This window comes from Prosopis cineraria, unplaced genomic scaffold (genome assembly GCF_029017545.1).
Source record: "Prosopis cineraria cultivar Desert tree isolate PC_DT_omini unplaced genomic scaffold, ASM2901754v1 PC12, whole genome shotgun sequence".
In the NCBI taxonomy this organism is placed as follows: Eukaryota; Viridiplantae; Streptophyta; class Magnoliopsida; order Fabales; family Fabaceae; genus Prosopis; species Prosopis cineraria.
Window position 1 is genome coordinate 37,639,655 of NW_026555343.1, and position 18,317 is coordinate 37,657,971.

Consider the following 18,317-nt stretch of genomic DNA (forward strand, 5'->3'; position numbering starts at 1 on the left):
GATTAAAATAATGAATGACATGATACGAGACCCATTTTAAGCATGTCCCATTCTTGAGCTCAAAAGTTGAAGATCCGCCTAATCAGAAAATAATACGAGCAGCTAATGTTCAGAGAGCTATATGGTTCAATGCATTCTGAACTAGTGGTTGAATATTGACATTAATTATTAATATTAATTAACTGTATAATGATGTTTATATGTGAAATAATATGCAGTATCATTTTGTCATTTAGTTTCGCTTCATAATCATTCTTATGGAAAATAATATGTTTATTTGCAACCACATTTTAAACCCTCCAGGATCTTTGATGTTTCAGTGATTTTCTTCCGGCTTGATGACTTGGTCGTTTAAAATGCCTTAAGCAATTAATAAAATGATTTAAGTTCGCCTTGCAGAAAAACTAAGAAAATAATACATAAGAATTGTTTGAGGGCTAAAATAAAAAAAGATGGAAAAAATTAAAAACATTTTTTATAAGTGTAAATTAGATATTTTTATTTTATAAAAAGGGGAGAAATATATTTAAGCCTGTGAAACTCCCACACAACATATGGAACGATTGTCTAGTTTTACTTCAACACGCTATTGCAGGCATGGGCACTTAAACAAACTCCACAACAATAAATTGGCTCACAACTTATATATACATATATATAAACCAAAGTTGAGAAGTTGAAATATAATATTCCATTGGATCCTATTTATAAGATAGAGAAATAAAGATTTTTTTTGGTCTCGTTTATAAGTCAAGTAATTAATTTTTTTTATTAAAATTTTTTCTGGATGAAAGAGAGAGCATGCATATTCATTATGAACAAAGTTAAAAACTTATTGAATTTTGTGATAAGGTTAATGAGTTTTATTTTTTTTTAGTTTCTATTAAACATGTTAAAAATAACTTATATATTATGACAAGAGGAAATATTATTAACAAATTTTATGAATGTATTGATTTTTTTCTGCCAAATGAATGTATTGATTAAAAATTTAATTCAATTAATCATTAACGTGATGGTATACCAACATTTGGACATTGGACATAATGGTTCAATTAATAGAGTCTTAGCATGGATAAATAATTAACTTTATTTGTAAATTCAGGGATTAGTTGGTTGTTGGAAAGAAAGGTAATGAAATGAATTAGAGAAAGTTTAAAGACAACAATAAAATAACTAAAATGAGAAGGGAATTAATAGAAAAGATAACAAGCCATGTTCAGGGAAATGATAATTTAATTTATGAAGTTGTAAATTATGATTCATTAAATTTGTGGAAAGTATATGTGCAATTGGATTTTATTATGGTTATCATGAGGGAAGAGTAATATAGTTTATTTTTTATTATTTTTAAATTCATTTCATTCTCATTCTTTTCAGCAATCAAACTGCTCCTTAATTCAAGGGAAGAATCACATTCAAGAATCTAACAAAAAACTTATTTGCAAACAAAAACCAATACGAAAATGGATTGTTATTAGAATGTTAACAAGGACATGTTTTTGTCTATGAATAAATTTATTGCCAAGTCCTTGGATATGATTCTCCTTAATTCAATTCAAGTTAACCTTTTTAACCCAAAACTTAATACCATATACTATCTTCATGTCTATTTATGAGAAACAATTGAATAGTAATAGGTCCACTAGAGGAAGTAGTTTAATTAACTTAACCTTCTATTCTAGGGAACACAATGGGTGAATTCTGGGGGGATCGAATTTCTTGTGCAACTCTTCTTCAGCACTGAAGGCAGAATTTTCATCTTTGGAGTTGGCGGTCAAATATGTATAGTTTAGAATAAGCTTGAAAATATTTGTTTTGAATATGACTCAGGTTATGATCAACTGTTTAAACTCTTTGACTGCTCCTCCTGATTGGAAGTATCTCTACTCTTTCGATAACATTCTTTTTATGAGGAAATTATTACAGAACTGCTTGTTTTTGTGGGTTCCTAGAGAAGCTAATGAGGTGGTAAATTGGATGGCTAAAACTTCTTTAAAGGAATTGTGTCCTTCCAATTAGGCTATTTGGCCCCCAAATCCTTCTTTTAGGCTTTTAGAATCTTCTGTTAGGTTTTTATGGTTAATTCTCGTTTATTTTCAGCTTTTGTTTGTGTTTGTTGTTGAACGTTTTTTATTAATAGAATCTCTTTTTGTTGGCAAAAATAAGAAAACTTGACTGTTTTTTCCCCCATTCAGTCCAACCAAACTTAATTGAAATAAGATCAATATGAACGGATATAAAGAGGTTGAGGGCATAATCCTTATCTGAAACGTGTTTTAAAGTTTGACTGAGGAAGAAAGAGCACTAAATGAGCCAAAGAACAAGATATCCCCCATCCATCATCATATCCAATTGGGATGTGGCCCTGTTTGGCTGTAGCAATTATAAGTGTGCCAGCTAATTGCTAGGCAACGCGTGCGACCTTGCTGCGACACCATGTCTCAATTATCCTCATTATTAAATTATTAACCTATCATCATAATCCATCATTACAGTCTCACACTAATCCCTCATTAATTATTAATCACTACTATTAATCTATTTGTTTTGCATGCCCCACCCCCTTTGAAAACACCAAGTCTCCCCCACTTCCTTTCTTTTTCTTTCTTATTTTTTGATGTTGATGTATTATCTCTTATCAAGTGCACAATTGTTGGAGGAATTTCTCGGTGCTACTCTGATTCTCTCTCTTCTAACATTATTACCAATAGGCTTTCAATGGAAATATATTAGTTATGAGTAATCTAAAGAATTCTGATAAATGCATTTTCATATTCTAGTACGTATTTGCTACTCATGTCCTAATTGTATTAATTAATTCTATCATTCTATTTTTAAATTTACCTTACAGGTCTAAGAATTATTATAAAGAGAATGAGAAATTATAGGATGGATTAGGAGTACCATTCTATCCATACTTTATTTAATAAAATTGCACAAGTTCAATCAAATACAATATCATGTTCAATAATTTTTTTTGACAGAATGCCTCTTTTAATTTATTGTCTTTTTTTTTCCTAAGTATCTACCATGCATCATCATAAATGAGGGGAGGGAGAAAATTAAAGGCAATAAATTAAAACACTTTAAAATGACATAAATAAGGGATAGCACATAAGATTAAATAAATTTGATATGGCTTATTTTTATTGAATAATATACAAATGACGTGATGTATTGGGTTCATATAAAAATTTCTCTTCAATTCACCATGTCACTTAAGCTCTCTCTCTAATAAAAACACACCATATCACATTATTTTAATCCTATTTGGCAATTTGTTGAAATGGGTGCACTGAATAATTTAATAAATTCGTCACTTTATTATTGAAGAAAAATATACATATAGACTTTATTTTGATTAAAGATTTGTTTGCAAAAATCAAATTTGAAATGAAAGAAGATTTCCTAATAAATTAATAATGAGAATAATTTCAATAAATCAATATCAATATTTAATGTAAAATTTAAATTTATTTTTAAAATAAAATCTAAAACGTTACAATATTCATAGTAAGTTGTGAAGAGAACGGTTTATTTTTTAGACTCCATATAAAATTAAGGTAATTAATGTTAGATGTCTACTGTCATTTTTTCTTGCCTCTCTCTCTCTCTCTCTGTGTGTGTGTGTGAAACTTCCAATATCTCTCACCTTTAAAAAAAGACATAAATACATAAAATAAATAAAGTTCAACGATGCAATTATTTGTAGTATATTATATAGATGAATCAATTTTTTACGGTGTTAATTAAAGGTGAAGCAGCCTCTATTAACCAAAAAAAGAAGACAAAAGAAAAGAAAAAGTGAAGCAGCCAGGGCCTAATTAAATACAATGAAAAAATGGCAAGGAAGATAAAGGAAAAGAATAAATACAACTATAATGTTCACCTACCAACAATACAAATCAAACGCGGATATAAGCTGGTGGGGGACAAAAATGCGATACATTGCATTTGAGCCAAATCTTTTATTTAATTGATTTATCCTTTTCCCCCTAAAATATAGAAACATATCTTTTAATGATTTGAAGTTGTTGAGAATGATTAATAACTAGGCAGTACTAATACTATATACAGTTAATAACCACATATTGCGGGAATTAATTAAGTAATTACCAAACTTGTAACAGCCTGACTTCTTCTTGGCCCAAAAAAAGAAAACAAGAAAAAGAAAAGCCTGAGTTTTAGGCTATTACCTCAATTCGCAGAAACAACAATTTGGGATTTTAATCAATTAAACTAAATGTTGTGTCTAAAATGGGCCAGTATATATCTATATATCTATATATATATATATATATATATATATCACCTTCATTTTCAGACATTTATTTTGCTACTTGTTACTTGTCAAATACAGGATGTAGTCATGCCTCTGTCAGCAATGTAGCGTATATAAGAACTCTAACAAATTATATTATTTATAAGATATGAACAATTCAACTTATTTGTGCAGCCAAAAAAAAAAAAAAAAACACACACACACACAAAACTTATTTCCTAAACTCTATGCAGTACACAAGATTTACAAATAAAATTTTTTTTTTTGGCTTAGTTCATGGTTAATTCTATCCAAGAAATTAATTGAGCTTTTTTAAATTATACAGAATTTTAAAAATAAGTGCTGCAATTTATAATTTATAAATCATTACTATTATAAATATTAATATTCATGTTGAAATAAAATAAATTATTTGTCACGTATTATGACAAAAAAATTTAAATTAATAAATTCAAAGATACCTGAGCTTTATTCCAATCATAACTAATTTGTTAATGTGTTTTCTAGAAAAATGGTCAAGTACAATGTTTGGTTATAAATGCATTATTTTAATACTCCCTCTCATTCTAATTACAAGGTGTTTTCTAAAACATTTTCTAAATTCATAATATAAGATGTCATGTAATATCATATGCTTCATTTGTTCAAAAGCATAAAGCATTTTTTAAAAAATTAAATGTTAAAAAATGTAAGTATTTTTAATATTTTAAGATGTAATTATTGCCTTTTTTTCTTCCAAAAGTGCCTTTAATAAAAAAATCAATTCATATTTATTTTATAGTGAAACACCCTATTAAATATGAGTAAATATAAAAAAATAATATTAGTTTAAAGATAAATAACTGTTTTATTGAGGTGAAATTTGGTTTAAAATATTTTATATTTTAAACATGAGTAATAATTTACCATTTTACATCCAAGTCTACACTTTTAATTATTGTTCCTGTCAATTGATACAATAATAATGGCAAGGTAGAATCTTAAATTACATTTTCTTTGTTAAAAAATGTAAGGCATTTTTTTAGAAGGTTAGATATTAACAATATATAAGATATTTTTAATCTTTCAAGATGTAATTATTATTTTTTTAAAGTGTCCTTATTGAATAAATCACTTTATATTTATTGTAAAATAAAATATCTTGTTAAAAAGGAGTAAATATTGAAAAATATGATTAGTTTAAAAATAAGTAACTACTTTATTAGAGGATAAAATTTAATTAAAAATACCTTATATTTTTAATAGAGAAAGTATGTATATATATATGATGTCTTATATAAGGTGTTGTGTTAAAATGTCAACTAATTTCCTTGTTTACCTCTAAAGTTTTAATATTCGTATGGCGGCCTGGGTTAAAATATTTAACTGATATATATACCAAGATAATTTTAAACCTATATGAAGTGATGTAAAAACTTTTCTTAATCTTTATAAAATATGTGAAATATCTTATAAAAAGAATGTTGAGAGTATACTTTTTGACAAATTTAACAATGTAATAAATTTTTTTTAAAGATTCACAAGGTAGGTGAAAATATATTTAGAATTATATGGAGAATGCAGAGTGATACTTCATTCAACTAATTAATAGAATGAAATCAACTTATCATGAAATCTCAAACTCAAATGTTAAGATACATAGACATGTCAAATAAAATGCTAAAAGTATTCTTAAAAATATTTATAAGGTCATTATTGATAATAACAATTTCAAACAATGAGGATTTATATTAGTCGGGATAATGATAATACTTCTAGATTTTTTAGATATAGGGAATAAAATGAATTGAATAGGGTATGTTATGAGTAAATATTTTAATTATAGATTTTTAAACTTCATGGAGCAGATTTTTTTTTCATTTAAAAAAAGAGCTAGAAAGAGGATAGTGGAGAAGTTAACGTAGGAGGATGAATGAGGCAATCATGAAATGTTGAGCGTTTACCCGCGTCAACGGCAACGACCCAACGCCGTTTTGTGCCCTAACCACCGCGTAGAGTGACGTGGTCGAATTCTTGCCGTTAAAATAGTCTACGGTGTCTTCGCACGCCTTCCCACTGTTAGATTACACAATCATTACCTTCAGATACGCGCGTGGCTAAAGACTAAAGTCACACTATAATGGAGCCGTGCCATTATCATTTTCAATTTCTTTCCATATACTACTATCCTTCATTTTCATTATCATATATCTTTTCTGTTAGTTTATAATACAGTTATATTAGTTTTTGACTTTTTGCTGCATATCAGTGTCAAAGTATATAATTAATCTCGTGTACGTATTTGATAACAAATATTGAAAATATACAAAAAGACTAAAAGCCTGCACGTCGGCCCCGGATTTATTTAATGGATTTTTTTTATAAATGAGGTTTTCGGGTTTGTTTTTAAGCCTTGACTCATTGGCCAACCTCGTTTTTCCATCTTTAATACTTCTTTATTTTAAATTATAAAATATTTTTAAATAAAATTTTATATATCAATAAATTTCATTAAATACACTTAACAATTTTATCTTTTCAAAATAAAAATATGAACTTTAAAAAAACTCATCATTTAATATATATAAAAAAAGAGACAAAAATTAATTATAAAAAAAGAAAGGGTAATATTAGAATTGATGCATTTAATGAAACCTTAATCTAATTAAAGTGTCTTATATTTTGAGATAAAATTTTTTTAAAAAAATATCTTATAATTTGAGATAGAGGAAATGACCTTTATGTTAAATGCCTAAATTTTATTTAGGGTTCAATGACTCGAAAATTATCAAAAGCTTAGTTGGTAATCTTTGTTATATTGCAACACATCTATATATAATATAAAATATTAAAAATATTATATATAAACCATATATAAATAGTAAGAGTCAAATGCAAGGTACAAATGTAACAGTTTCATATGTATTTCATTGATATATATGTTTTGGAAGTGTGACAAAAGTAAGCAAGTTACTAGCGATTCAATGAATGTGAAGTAATGTTCAATCCCTTTCAGGCGTAATATACTATATATAATATAACCTCGCACAGTGGATTCTATATACTTGTGCAAGGGCCACTGTCTAGCTTACGCCGTGTGGTCCGGCGCATTTTAGGCGGCCGGTATTAAAGTATTGAACTTGTTTATTGTTAAAAGTGGGAACACTGCGTAAAAGGTTGCCGGGGAATACTCTGGCTCTTGTCGGTGCCCCTGCCCGTGCTCTTTTTATGTATCCGATACCTTTATGTATACATATAATATAATTTGTTTTGATCGTGTATACATTTATGGGTTAATGTACAAAATAAACTCTAAAGTATGATGCGAAGAGCAGTATAAATCTAAATTTTTAAAATGCATAAAATAAATTTTAAAATTTTAAATTCATAATAAATTAAATTATATTGTTAACTTATTATTAATGCTGTTACTATTCACTCAATGAGCCCTAGTCAAAATGTTAATGTATCATTTTTAATTAGCACCATAGATTTTAAATTATTACGTGAGTAGTATCTTGTATTCAGAACTTTGAAATTTAAAATAAATTACCCTTATCATTAATGTGTAGAACACTGACTGTTATATAGATTAAATTAGCCTCAACATGTTTTGCCTTCGTAAATGCATCGTTGGCAAGGACGAATGACTCATAATTTTGTGAAATAATATTTTTTGCCCTTTTTTATAATGTTTTCCAAATGATTAGTATCTTATACTTTTATATACTCTATAACTCTAATTTAACCTTATTTTGAATTATGTTTATTTATATAATGATAAAAACTTGGGATTTCATTTGAAAATAAGTTTAAGTATAAGAGGATTTTGCAAACAATGGATGTGAAAGCTAACAATTTTATCAATAAATTTCAAACCCAAATTAACTGATTAATTATAGTCTTTGAACTTCTTTTCAAATATGCTCCTAAGTTTTCACCATTAAATAAATATATCTTATTCAAAATAAAACTAAATTAGAGTTATAAAATATATAAAAATATGAAATACCAATCATTTGTAAACATTACAAAAAAAAAAGGATTATCACATCAACATTTTAATTGGACCACTGAGTGAACAGTAACAATATTAATAGTGAGTTAACAATAGTATTTAATTTATTATGAATCTAAAAGTTTAGTATTTATTTTATACATTTTAAGAGTTTAGAATTCATGATACTTTTTGTGCCATACTTTAAGATTTATTTTACACATTAACCTTATATATATATATATTATTGTTGGAGACAATTCTAACACAATCACACATTATATGTTGACGTCTTTTTTAATAAGAATTTGTACCTCAAATTATTACGTTACAGGGACAGCGTTTTTGTTAAATTCAACCTCTAGTTGATTATATATTAAATTTGTTTTGATTGTGTACAAGTATTTTTTTAATTGCAATCAATCCCCGTTTAATATACAATTAAACATTAATTATAAACACCTCTTGAATGATGATATAATTTTAATTTGCCATACTACTAGACTTAATTTTTTTTTAGTTATACATATTAAATTTGTTTAATGTAATATGAGTATAACAATTAACCATAGAGAAAATAAAAAAAAAACTTTTTTATTATAAGAGAAAATAATAAGAAGAATTACATCCAGTAAAAGGTCAATTGATAATTGAATTAAAATTATTAACAACATAATTTTTTTATGTGAAATTTTAATGTAATTTGTTCAAAATAATACCAACCTGCACTAATTATGGCCACATCTCAAATTATTATACGTGTATTACTGCTTTATTCTTATTTTTTAAAAAGGGAAAAGTTAGCCGTAGAAAGGCCCAAGAAGGTTCTTTTCTGCGTCAACAAAAACCAGAGTTTCAGGCTTGTGACAGACACCCGCCATAGCCATTGGCTTCTTTGTGGCTTGTCTTCTCTACTTCGTTCTTCTAACTTACACCTATAAACACAGACACGCTTGTTTGTTCATCATTTTTCTGTGTCAAATTTCTGATATCCTTTTCCTGGCGCCATTTTCATGTCTAAACCATTGGAACATGATTACATAGGCTTAGCAGCATCAGAGAATCCGTCCATGGAAAAACACTCTGAGAAAATATCATCTCCTTCTTCTGCTGCTTCATCTACTCTTTCTACTGAGAAGGAAAATAGCTCTTCTCTTAATTTCAAAGAGACAGAGCTCAGACTGGGGCTTCCTGGAAGTGATTCTCCTCCTCCCGAGAGGAAATCAGGAAGTGGGATTTCTCTTTTCGGCAAGGATTTGCAGAGTAATCATAATAATAATGATAATACTGCTAATAATGGGTTTGGTTCTTCCTCTTTGAAGAACAACATGGCTGGAGCTAAGAGGGTTTTTCAGACGCCATTGATGGGTTGGGTCTTCTGGGAAATGGTGTTTCTCTGTGAGTGAGAAAATTGGGTCTGAAACTGATTTGGGGAAAGGAGCTTCTTTGTTTTCTCCCAGAGGAGGGAATGTTGTGAAGCCTCCTCTCGTTGCTGTAGAAGCTTCAACTACTTCTGAACAAAAAAGCGTTAGAGATGGTGGAATAGTTCAAGAGAAGAAGAAATCTCAGGTTGCTGTTGCTGCTACAAATGAACATGGAAGTGCTCCTCCCGCTGCTAAGTAAGTTTGCTTCCTATTCTCTGTTCTTTTTCATGTCATCATCAGTTGGTTTTGTTTCCTAGGAAGAAGGTTAAAGGCTGTTGTATTAGCTGCTAAAAATATGATTATTGACTCTTATGTAGTTTTCTAAATATAAAAATTGAATATGTTGGAACTGTGAGCGTCATTTGAAAACAAGTGTTGAGAGTACTCCTTCATGCCATGTTTTATTGATTTTATGTGTTTTCTCTAACAAAAACAATGGATTTCATGTCTCTGCTGCATGTAGTTCCTTATTAGTTGTCCTGTATAAAGGAGAAAGGTTGAGATTGGTCACTGCATGATGATCAATTCAAGGCTTTTTAAAATTCAATGAAAGCAACCCCTATGGTTAGGTGTTAACATAATAAGGCCTCTTTTTTATTGTTATTTGTGTGTATTCCTATTCTCTTTGAATTCTAGTCCTTTCTTTATTTGTTTTTTTGGTTCATAATTGGAAATTATGATATGAAGATCTTTCTGTGGATTTTTGGTTTATCCAGTCGATGTTATTACTATGCTCTTTTAAAAGTAAAGCCTTCCATGGAGATTTAAACTTAGTGGCATAAACTAAATCTTATCATTTTTACTGAACAAACACTGATGATGGCTTGTGCAGAATTAGTAATCGTTAGGATAAATAATGAAATGTGAAACTTTCTGCAACAGGGCACAGGTTGTGGGATGGCCACCAATTCGGTCTTTTCGAAAGAACAGCATGGCCTCTAATTCAACAAAGAATAACGATGAGGGTGAGGGTAAAGCTGGATTTGGCTGTCTCTATGTGAAGGTCAGCATGGATGGTGCTCCTTATCTCAGAAAGGTTGATCTCAAAACCTTCAGCAACTATCTGGAACTTTCTTCAGCTCTTGAGAAGATGTTCAGCTGCTTTACCATTGGTACTATCTCTCTCTCTATATCTATGCATGTATATATACGTGTATGCATATAAAGCAAAATGAAACTGGTTTGAACCTTTTGCAGTTACCATCATAATGCTGTTTATCTTCTTTAAATGGCTTCTCTATCCATTTTAATTCATCATTACCTTGACTTTTAACTGTCTAATGAAGAATAAAAAATTTCTATTATTGTCCACAAGAGTCCTCCAGAATTAGAAGTGCAAATCCACTGAACTGATGTGGGGAAGAGGAAGGAAAACAAAAAGATGTTAATACTGTTGTGAAACATCTTAGGCTTACTCTTTGCTAGGTTCCTAGTAATAGGAGGAATTGATAAAGTAAAGCTTTTATATGCAAGATCTCAAACAGAAACATTGAATTTGATGATGTTCTGTCCCTCAAATTTAGGTCAATGCAGTTCTGGAGGACTTGCTGTGAAAGGCGGCCTAAGCGAGAGCTCTTTGAGGGATCTTCTCCATGGTTCTGAGTATGTTCTTACTTATGAAGATAAGGATGGAGATTGGATGCTTGTTGGTGATGTTCCCTGGGGTAAGTCCTCTTGTCCATTCAATCTAAATCCTTATCAGGTGGAAATTCACTGTCATTTGATCCGTCAAATAGATTGATTTTTGGACCAGAAAGAGCTCATGATTCTTCAATTCGAGCATAACTTACCTGGTTTAAACTCTGATTTCATTCTGATGATATGATTTCTAGCCTGATTTTGCTAACTTCTTGTGACAGGATGTTCACTGACTCGTGTAGAAGATTAAGGATCATGAAAGGTTCTGAAGCGATCGGACTCGGTATGTGTAATAACTCTAGCACATGTTCAAAAAAGTTACAGTTACAATATTTGTAAAGCAAGATTGGTTAAACTGAGATAATTTGTGTTCATTGCAGCTCCAAGGGTGGTGGAAAAATCCAGGAGCCAAAACTAGCTGGGTGCAGAAGAAACCAGTTAAGCCAGAAACAGGGATGGACAACCATTGAAGCATTTGAAAAGATTAAAGGTTTTATGGAGTTTTGGACCTTGTTCCAAATCATATCATATGTATGTAATTCAGTGTTTCATTTTTGTTTTTTGATGCATTATAGACTGACAAGATTTCTGTCTGTAGAATTTAACTGGAGAAATCCAGACCGTATTATATATAATACACTGCATACACACATGGTTTTGCTGCTGTATCTTTGGATTTTTGCTGCTGTATACAAGAATTGCTTGTTGTGCCTTTTACCCTCTTGTTATCATTTCTTAACTTTCTATATACGGGCACTTCAATATAAAAAGCAAAATTTATTAATCAAATTAATGAATTATAGATGGTCATATCTTCATCTTGCATATAGGTATTTTCTTAAAGACAATAGACTTCAAATAATACAAAGGGGCGTTTGAATTAATGGATTTGAATTTAAATTTAAAATTTAAAATTCTTGTATTTAAAATCTTTTATTTTGATATTGTAAAAATTTTTAAAGGTATAAAAGTGATGATGAGCTGAGATGCAAAGCATAAATGGAAGATTGGTGAGTGACAATGATGAGAGATGAGAGGAGAACAAGAACAAAGGAGTTTCCGATAGTGAAAATATGGAGAGAGAAAAAAACAACACGAAAAATGTAGAATAGATGGAATTTCAAATAATTAGGATTTAAAGGAAATTTAAAACTATAAATAAATTATAATAAAATATGGATTTCAAAATCTTTTATGTATGCAAATGTAGGATTTGATTTAAATTTAAATCCAAAATCTCATAAATCCAAACAATCCTTTCGATTCTTGAGCATGATTTTCTAAATTTCAATACATAATTTAAGTACTAAGATAAATTATTTTAGGTAAATATTATGGTGTTTGGACTTTGGAATGATATTGTAGTTAGTCCTTCCCAACGGAGAAAATTGCACTAGCTTTTGGCTACAAGATCACATTGCTTCTATGTAACCCCATTCATTACCCTCAAGCTTAGGCTTGCCTTTGTACATTTAAAAAAAAAAAACAAAGAAAAAAAAAAAGAAATGGTCGGAAAATGGAAACAGAAATGGTGTTAGATGTGAATATCTTGTGATGACGGTTAGAGTCCGGCCAATTTGGATCACTTAAAATGTAAGATATACGTATATCAAAAACATTTTTTAAAATAAAAAAATAGAGTGAGGTGTATCTGAAATTTTATTAAAATATCTTTTAATAGCTAATTTAATTTTTTTAACCCAACAAATGATATGGATTATTATGCGTGTAAAAGCAAGCATATAGAAACTAGTATTTAAGTCAAAATTTAATACCACACGAAAGAATAGTGAGGTTAAAAAATAAAGGCGAGAACTTTAATAATTCTCTAATTCTTATAATAAAAACAATAAAAATAAATAAATAAATAATATTAAATAATTAATTAGATAACAAAATAAAAACAATCAATATTATCTCAATCACTCTTAGCTTTTCTTCCCTCTCGTCTCTCCATTATATGAACCAAACAACATCAGTCGAGACAACTGCATTGTCCTGGGCAATCAAGTGAACCCATCAAGGTTTCACCTTTCTCTCTCCTCAGAAACTTCAAGTCAATTAAGACGATGACGAAGGATCATTATGAATATATTATTCTTACCACATCTCTAGAAACCTCACTACAAGCTGCCAATTCGACCGATACGGAATATAGCATCTCACCTCACTCACTCACTCACTTGAAGCTCACCTACAATTATAGACTACGTTCCAATCATAAATTCACAGATGAACAAATTACTGAAAGATTTTAGAAACAGCTGATAGTTAGGACAGAAGGCTATCTAGAATTTCAAGCACAAGAAAGACATGAAATAAAAAAGAAAAGAAAAACTATATTTCAAGCCAAATCCGGCTGAAACGGCAATTCATACAAAAATACAGGTACAAAATTCTCATGTTCTGGTGTAGGCAACTCTAAATTATCGTTCAGATATTTGTATATAAACCATTTGAGTGTATCCATTAAATACAGAACTGTCAAGTCTAGCAAGGCCAAGTCTTTGGAACAAGCCAAACCGTCCATCTTCAACAATAGGACTGGACGTGCGTGCAGGATCATACCAGCTTTGGTGGGTGAGGGAGGGACCAGCAACAGGAGGGAGTTCCCAGTATACATCAAGAACTGATTCCACGAATCGGCTGTTCTGAAAATGTTCTGCATATGACATTCGCCTATTGCTGTGATTGAAGTTATCACGCAGGTACCCTCTAACTCCCCACCATGTTTCCCCTGGCCCACAAAGTTCTTCAATATCAACTGCTTTTTCCCAGAACTTCTTATTCCTTGATCTCATCCTAGCTTCGTCGCTGTCTCTAAAGCAGCTGTGTCCCCCTCCTGCATCAACAACAATGAGAATGTGTCGATTTCATGTACAGGAAAAATTACCAGGCATAATCAACTAAGATACTAGAAGTCAACCCCGCCCCCCCAAAAAAAAAATTGAAGATATTTAAATTTCTCTGTTAAAAAAAATCACATGATTCAGCATAAAGTTTCTGCAAACCAACACCAGAAATTGAGAAAGGTTCTTGTATTAAAGTTATCACTAACTCGCTTTGACTACAGAAAATGTCCCTAATTGCGATGTCAGGGCCTGTGCCAATTCTTTAACATGGGTAAATGGAGTTCTACACGACACCACTGATTTGCTCCACTTTGTCACTGGTGTTCCCCAGCAGATGTTAGCGACTGAGTGTCAGCTTTTGCGAGCATCCTCATGATATTGATTTCAGCAGGCTTGCCATTGCAATGCTTGTGGTGGCCTCCTATTGCTTGTTCCTTTGCCCAAGTCCGCATGTCAAGATCACCCCTGAATGCTGGAACTGTCATCCACTATGGTGGGATCATCTTCGACACATTGGATTTAATTGATAGTCTCTATTTCCCCAATATGGCTGATACAAAACCTCAGTCCCTCTTCTGGCATTCTATTGCTCTTAGGTCAAACCACCAAAACAATCAAACATAACATAGTCTCTTTTACTCCTTCAATATCTCTGACAACTGATATAACACCCCAGACCCTCTAGTACTCTTACTGCTCTATGCCAAACCGTCCCAAAAATCACATTGTTGTTAAAGGCAAAAGGCGCACTCAAGACACAAACCCTATAAAATGCTTTAGGCGCAAGGCGCTAGAAAGGTGCACGCTTGAATCAAGCAAGGTGTTACCATGTAAAAATGCAACATATATAGCCAACTAACCATAGATAAAATGATAAATATAAATTTATTTAAACCTTCATATGAAATTGTGTTCTCTTATCATATTTAAAAATTCAATCAAAAATAATTTCTTATAATAAATTAAAATCTTTCCTATTTTCTTATATGATACAAGTTTCTTTATTTTTTATATCATATAATAACTTTCTATATTTATATCATATTTATTAAAATATGATATAAAATATTGAAATACCCACTGCCCAGTCACGCTTATGAGTCACGAGTCCATGGATAAATCTTCCATTTTTATAAAAATTGTGACTCATGATTGCAATGCCCAATCGATCACGCAATATCCAGTCGGTGGATGAATCGTCTTCTCTTCTATTCCGAACCAGCGTCGTCCTTCTTCCTCATCTTCTCTTCTGCAACACACAGTCCCAATTGTCATCTTTGCTTCTCAAATACCCAGTCCTTGTTGATCTCGATCTTCTCTTCTCTACTGCTTCAGGTTGCTATTAGCCGAGTGCCTTTTGGTCATGCAAAGTGCACAAGGCGCTCTTAGGCGAGCGCCTGACCAAACCCATCGCCTCTCTTCATTGAGAGGCGATGGCCACATTCAGCGCCTCGCCTTTGCACCTTAGGCACTGAGGCGAGCGCCTTTAATAACACTGAGAAATCAAACATAAATATTTCAGATATGTCAAGATTCTGTAGATATCTCTAGAGGAATAGGAGAATTGTTGTAAGTCCTTCACATAAGATTTACACATGTTTCCGATGAAAACAGCAAAAACATGTAGCACAAATTATACAACATACTAAATCCATGGAAAAGTGGAAGGTTACACACCTCTAATATAAAACTGATCACATATCTGCCTTAATGAATAATGGTCTCCAGTTCCAGTGTCGTAGTTATCCTCAAAGACAAGATGCAGAAACCCAGCTTTCAGAGATTGTTTAACTCTGCTCGTCAATACATATTATAGAAAAAAAGTTAACCAAAGGCAATTTCAACGTGTAAAGGAAAAATGCATACAATCATACAAATGTTGACAAAGATCCCATAATCACCTTTTCAATTCATTCTGATGGTCATCAAAAAACACAAGAACCCGACTCAGGTCAGTAATCCCATGTTTTTTCATCTCTTTTAGCCAGTTAACACTTCCAAAATCCACAAAGTCCTTTCCAGCAAAATATGTGCAATTCCCATCAACATAGGCAGGTCCCTTTTTCAGATACTTCTCTGGATGCCTGGGCGAAAGTGAAATAATTGGTGTATCTGGCATGGCCTGACGCAAAACCCAAGTTGAATGTCCTTTGAAAGCACCACTCTCAATCATCAGATCAGGCTTCAGCCATCTGGCAATGAACCAAAGCCCAAAGCTGTGGTCAAAACCCATCCCATGCAAGTTATTTTTTATTGGCCGCGTTTCATATATAGGAACAAATTCTTCCAACCCCTTGAGCAGATCTTTTGACGTCCATTCAACTGTTTTACCATGTTTCGATCTGCCTTTACCAAGGATAAGATTATAAGTTCCCAAAGAAAATGAACATCATGAACATAACAAAACTAAGAGTTTTATAAGAGAAAACTGAACTGTCACCGCCCAACTTGCGGAAATTGATATCATATCCCCACAGGTGACCAAATCTAGACTTTGTACAATTAAATGCAACCTCAAACTTCAATTTTCCTTCTATAGTTTTCAATAAAAAGGGGTTAATAAGGAAAATAAAAGCCCCTGGAAAATCAACGTTTCCTGACTTCAAAATGTTAGAAAGAATATTTAGCATGAAGCTACTAAATACTCATTGATAACTAGTACCTTAAACGTTAATTAGCCCACAAAATGCTTGATAGGTGCAGAACAGAACAAACATATTCTCAGATTACTGTCGTCTTGAAACTAAAAGTACTAACTAGGTCACTTTCGTATCGTGTTATCAGCTATCAAATGTGCCGTAGGAAAAGGTTAAAAAGGGCAAACCCAAGGAGGTGGAGGTAAATACAATTAATTCGAATCCAAGAATTCAAGAATAAAAATATGAGTAAATGATAGACCGGCCTTCTTCCAATTGATGAACATTCAGTTCATTAATTCGTTTAATTCTGGAAGAAACGAAACACTTCCCAAGCTAGCATTTTCCCTCGATCTAAGCGTACCCCAAAATCCAGTACCAGTAACACGAACACCTAAATCTCAAAAACAAAAAAGACTCGACATTGGGAAAAGACAAAGGTATTAGATCAGGCACTTACACCAGGGCACGCCAAGAGCTCCGAAATCGGATTCAAGAACGTCCGAAGCGAAGAAGCCGACCCGAGAAAATGGGGAAGAAGAGGACACGCACACGAAGCCACGCGAACTAAAGAGCAAGGAGGAAACGGAGAGAAGGAGAAGCAACGAGATGGCGAAAACCCAGTAGGAGGCGGGACAACTCAATCGGGAGAGGTAATTGGAGGCCCGGGTCGCGGCGTGCAAGAAGAAACGGTGGTGCTTCCTGATCTTGGATTCGTCATCGTCGTCGGCAGTGGAGGCGGAGGCGGAGGCCACGGAGTCGTCGGGGTGAGGGGTAGTGCGTCGCAGAGAGAGGACCCTCTCCAGCATGGTGGAGGGAGGGATGATGACTGTGAGTATTGGACGATGTCGTCGAGTTGGGGTGGGCGAGTGTACCGCTGTAGGAGATGACATCCTCCTCCTCCTTCTTTTCGTATTTTTCAACAGTGATTTTCTTTTTCTTTCTAAATCAATTATTATTATTATTATTTTCACCTTACACTTCAAATCATGGAGCTCATTTAAAATTTTAAAACAACTCGATCTATTTTTAGCAAAATTTTACTCGGATATAATTAAATTATACAAATCTTCATGAATAATTTCCCAGCTTTATTTACAAGATAGAGAGGAATTTTTTTTATTCTACTTATAAAGCAATTTATTAACTTTTATTATAATTTTTTAATACAATAAAATATGTTAAAAATAATTTATACATGAAGTCGATGAAATATTATGATAGAAGATATGATTTCATCAATAGATCATGAGAATTTTTTGGTCAATCAATAGGTCATGAGATGGAGAACGCGTTGCAATTAACTTACAATGTTTTTTGGGCTAACTAATACTACATGCCAATTATTATTATTATTTTCTTGAAGTAATACTACATGCCAATTATTAAGTATATGTTGTATTGCTCTTCTGGAAAAATTAAATTGAATGTTATAAACAAATTAATATTTAAGTTGAAAGAACTTAAAAATAATTTTATTTTAAATGACCAAGAAGACATTGTTTA

General features: G+C 31.6%; 2 protein-coding genes across 3 annotated transcripts; one reads left to right on the plus strand and one right to left on the minus strand.

The window, feature by feature from the left end:
- The first annotated feature begins 9,106 nt into the window (after window positions 1–9,106).
- On the plus strand, window positions 9,107–12,040 carry LOC129287660 (auxin-responsive protein IAA27-like). Its single transcript, XM_054923882.1, is given in 7 exon segments — window positions 9,107–9,602; window positions 9,605–9,627; window positions 9,630–9,880; window positions 10,568–10,797; window positions 11,209–11,353; window positions 11,545–11,606; window positions 11,704–12,040. Coding segments are annotated over 7 exon segments (1,077 nt in total). The 5' UTR covers window positions 9,107–9,274; the 3' UTR covers window positions 11,742–12,040.
- Window positions 12,041–13,721: 1,681 nt separating this feature from the next.
- Window positions 13,722–17,734, minus strand: LOC129287677 (uncharacterized). 2 transcript variants are annotated; one of them, XR_008587773.1, is made up of 5 exons: window positions 17,272–17,734; window positions 16,077–16,521; window positions 15,853–15,968; window positions 14,382–15,670; window positions 14,026–14,165 (listed from the first exon to the last, which is right to left on the minus strand). XR_008587773.1 is itself a non-coding variant. In XM_054923901.1 (4 exons), the coding sequence occupies exons 1-4, from the start codon at window positions 17,702–17,704 to the stop codon at window positions 13,750–13,752; spliced, it is 1,410 nt and encodes a 469-aa protein (XP_054779876.1). In that variant the 5' UTR covers window positions 17,705–17,734; the 3' UTR covers window positions 13,722–13,749. The 2 variants fall into 2 exon arrangements, 1 of the variants encoding a protein (XP_054779876.1); XM_054923901.1 differs by lacking the exon at window positions 14,382–15,670 and having other exon boundaries at window positions 13,722–14,165.
- Between the last annotated feature and the right edge of the window lie 583 nt (window positions 17,735–18,317).

Coding starts and splice junctions, on each gene's coding strand:
- LOC129287677 (XM_054923901.1), bottom strand. CDS start 17,704: ATGTCATCTCCTACAGCGGTACACTCGCCCACCCCAACTCGACGACAT. Junction 16,522..17,271: donor AGCTCTTGGCGTGCCCTGGT/GTAAGTGCCTGA, acceptor TCCTTGGTAAAG/GCAGATCGAAACATGGTAAA. Junction 15,969..16,076: donor CATCAGAATGAATTGAAAAG/GTGATTATGGGA, acceptor ATTGACGAGCAG/AGTTAAACAATCTCTGAAAG.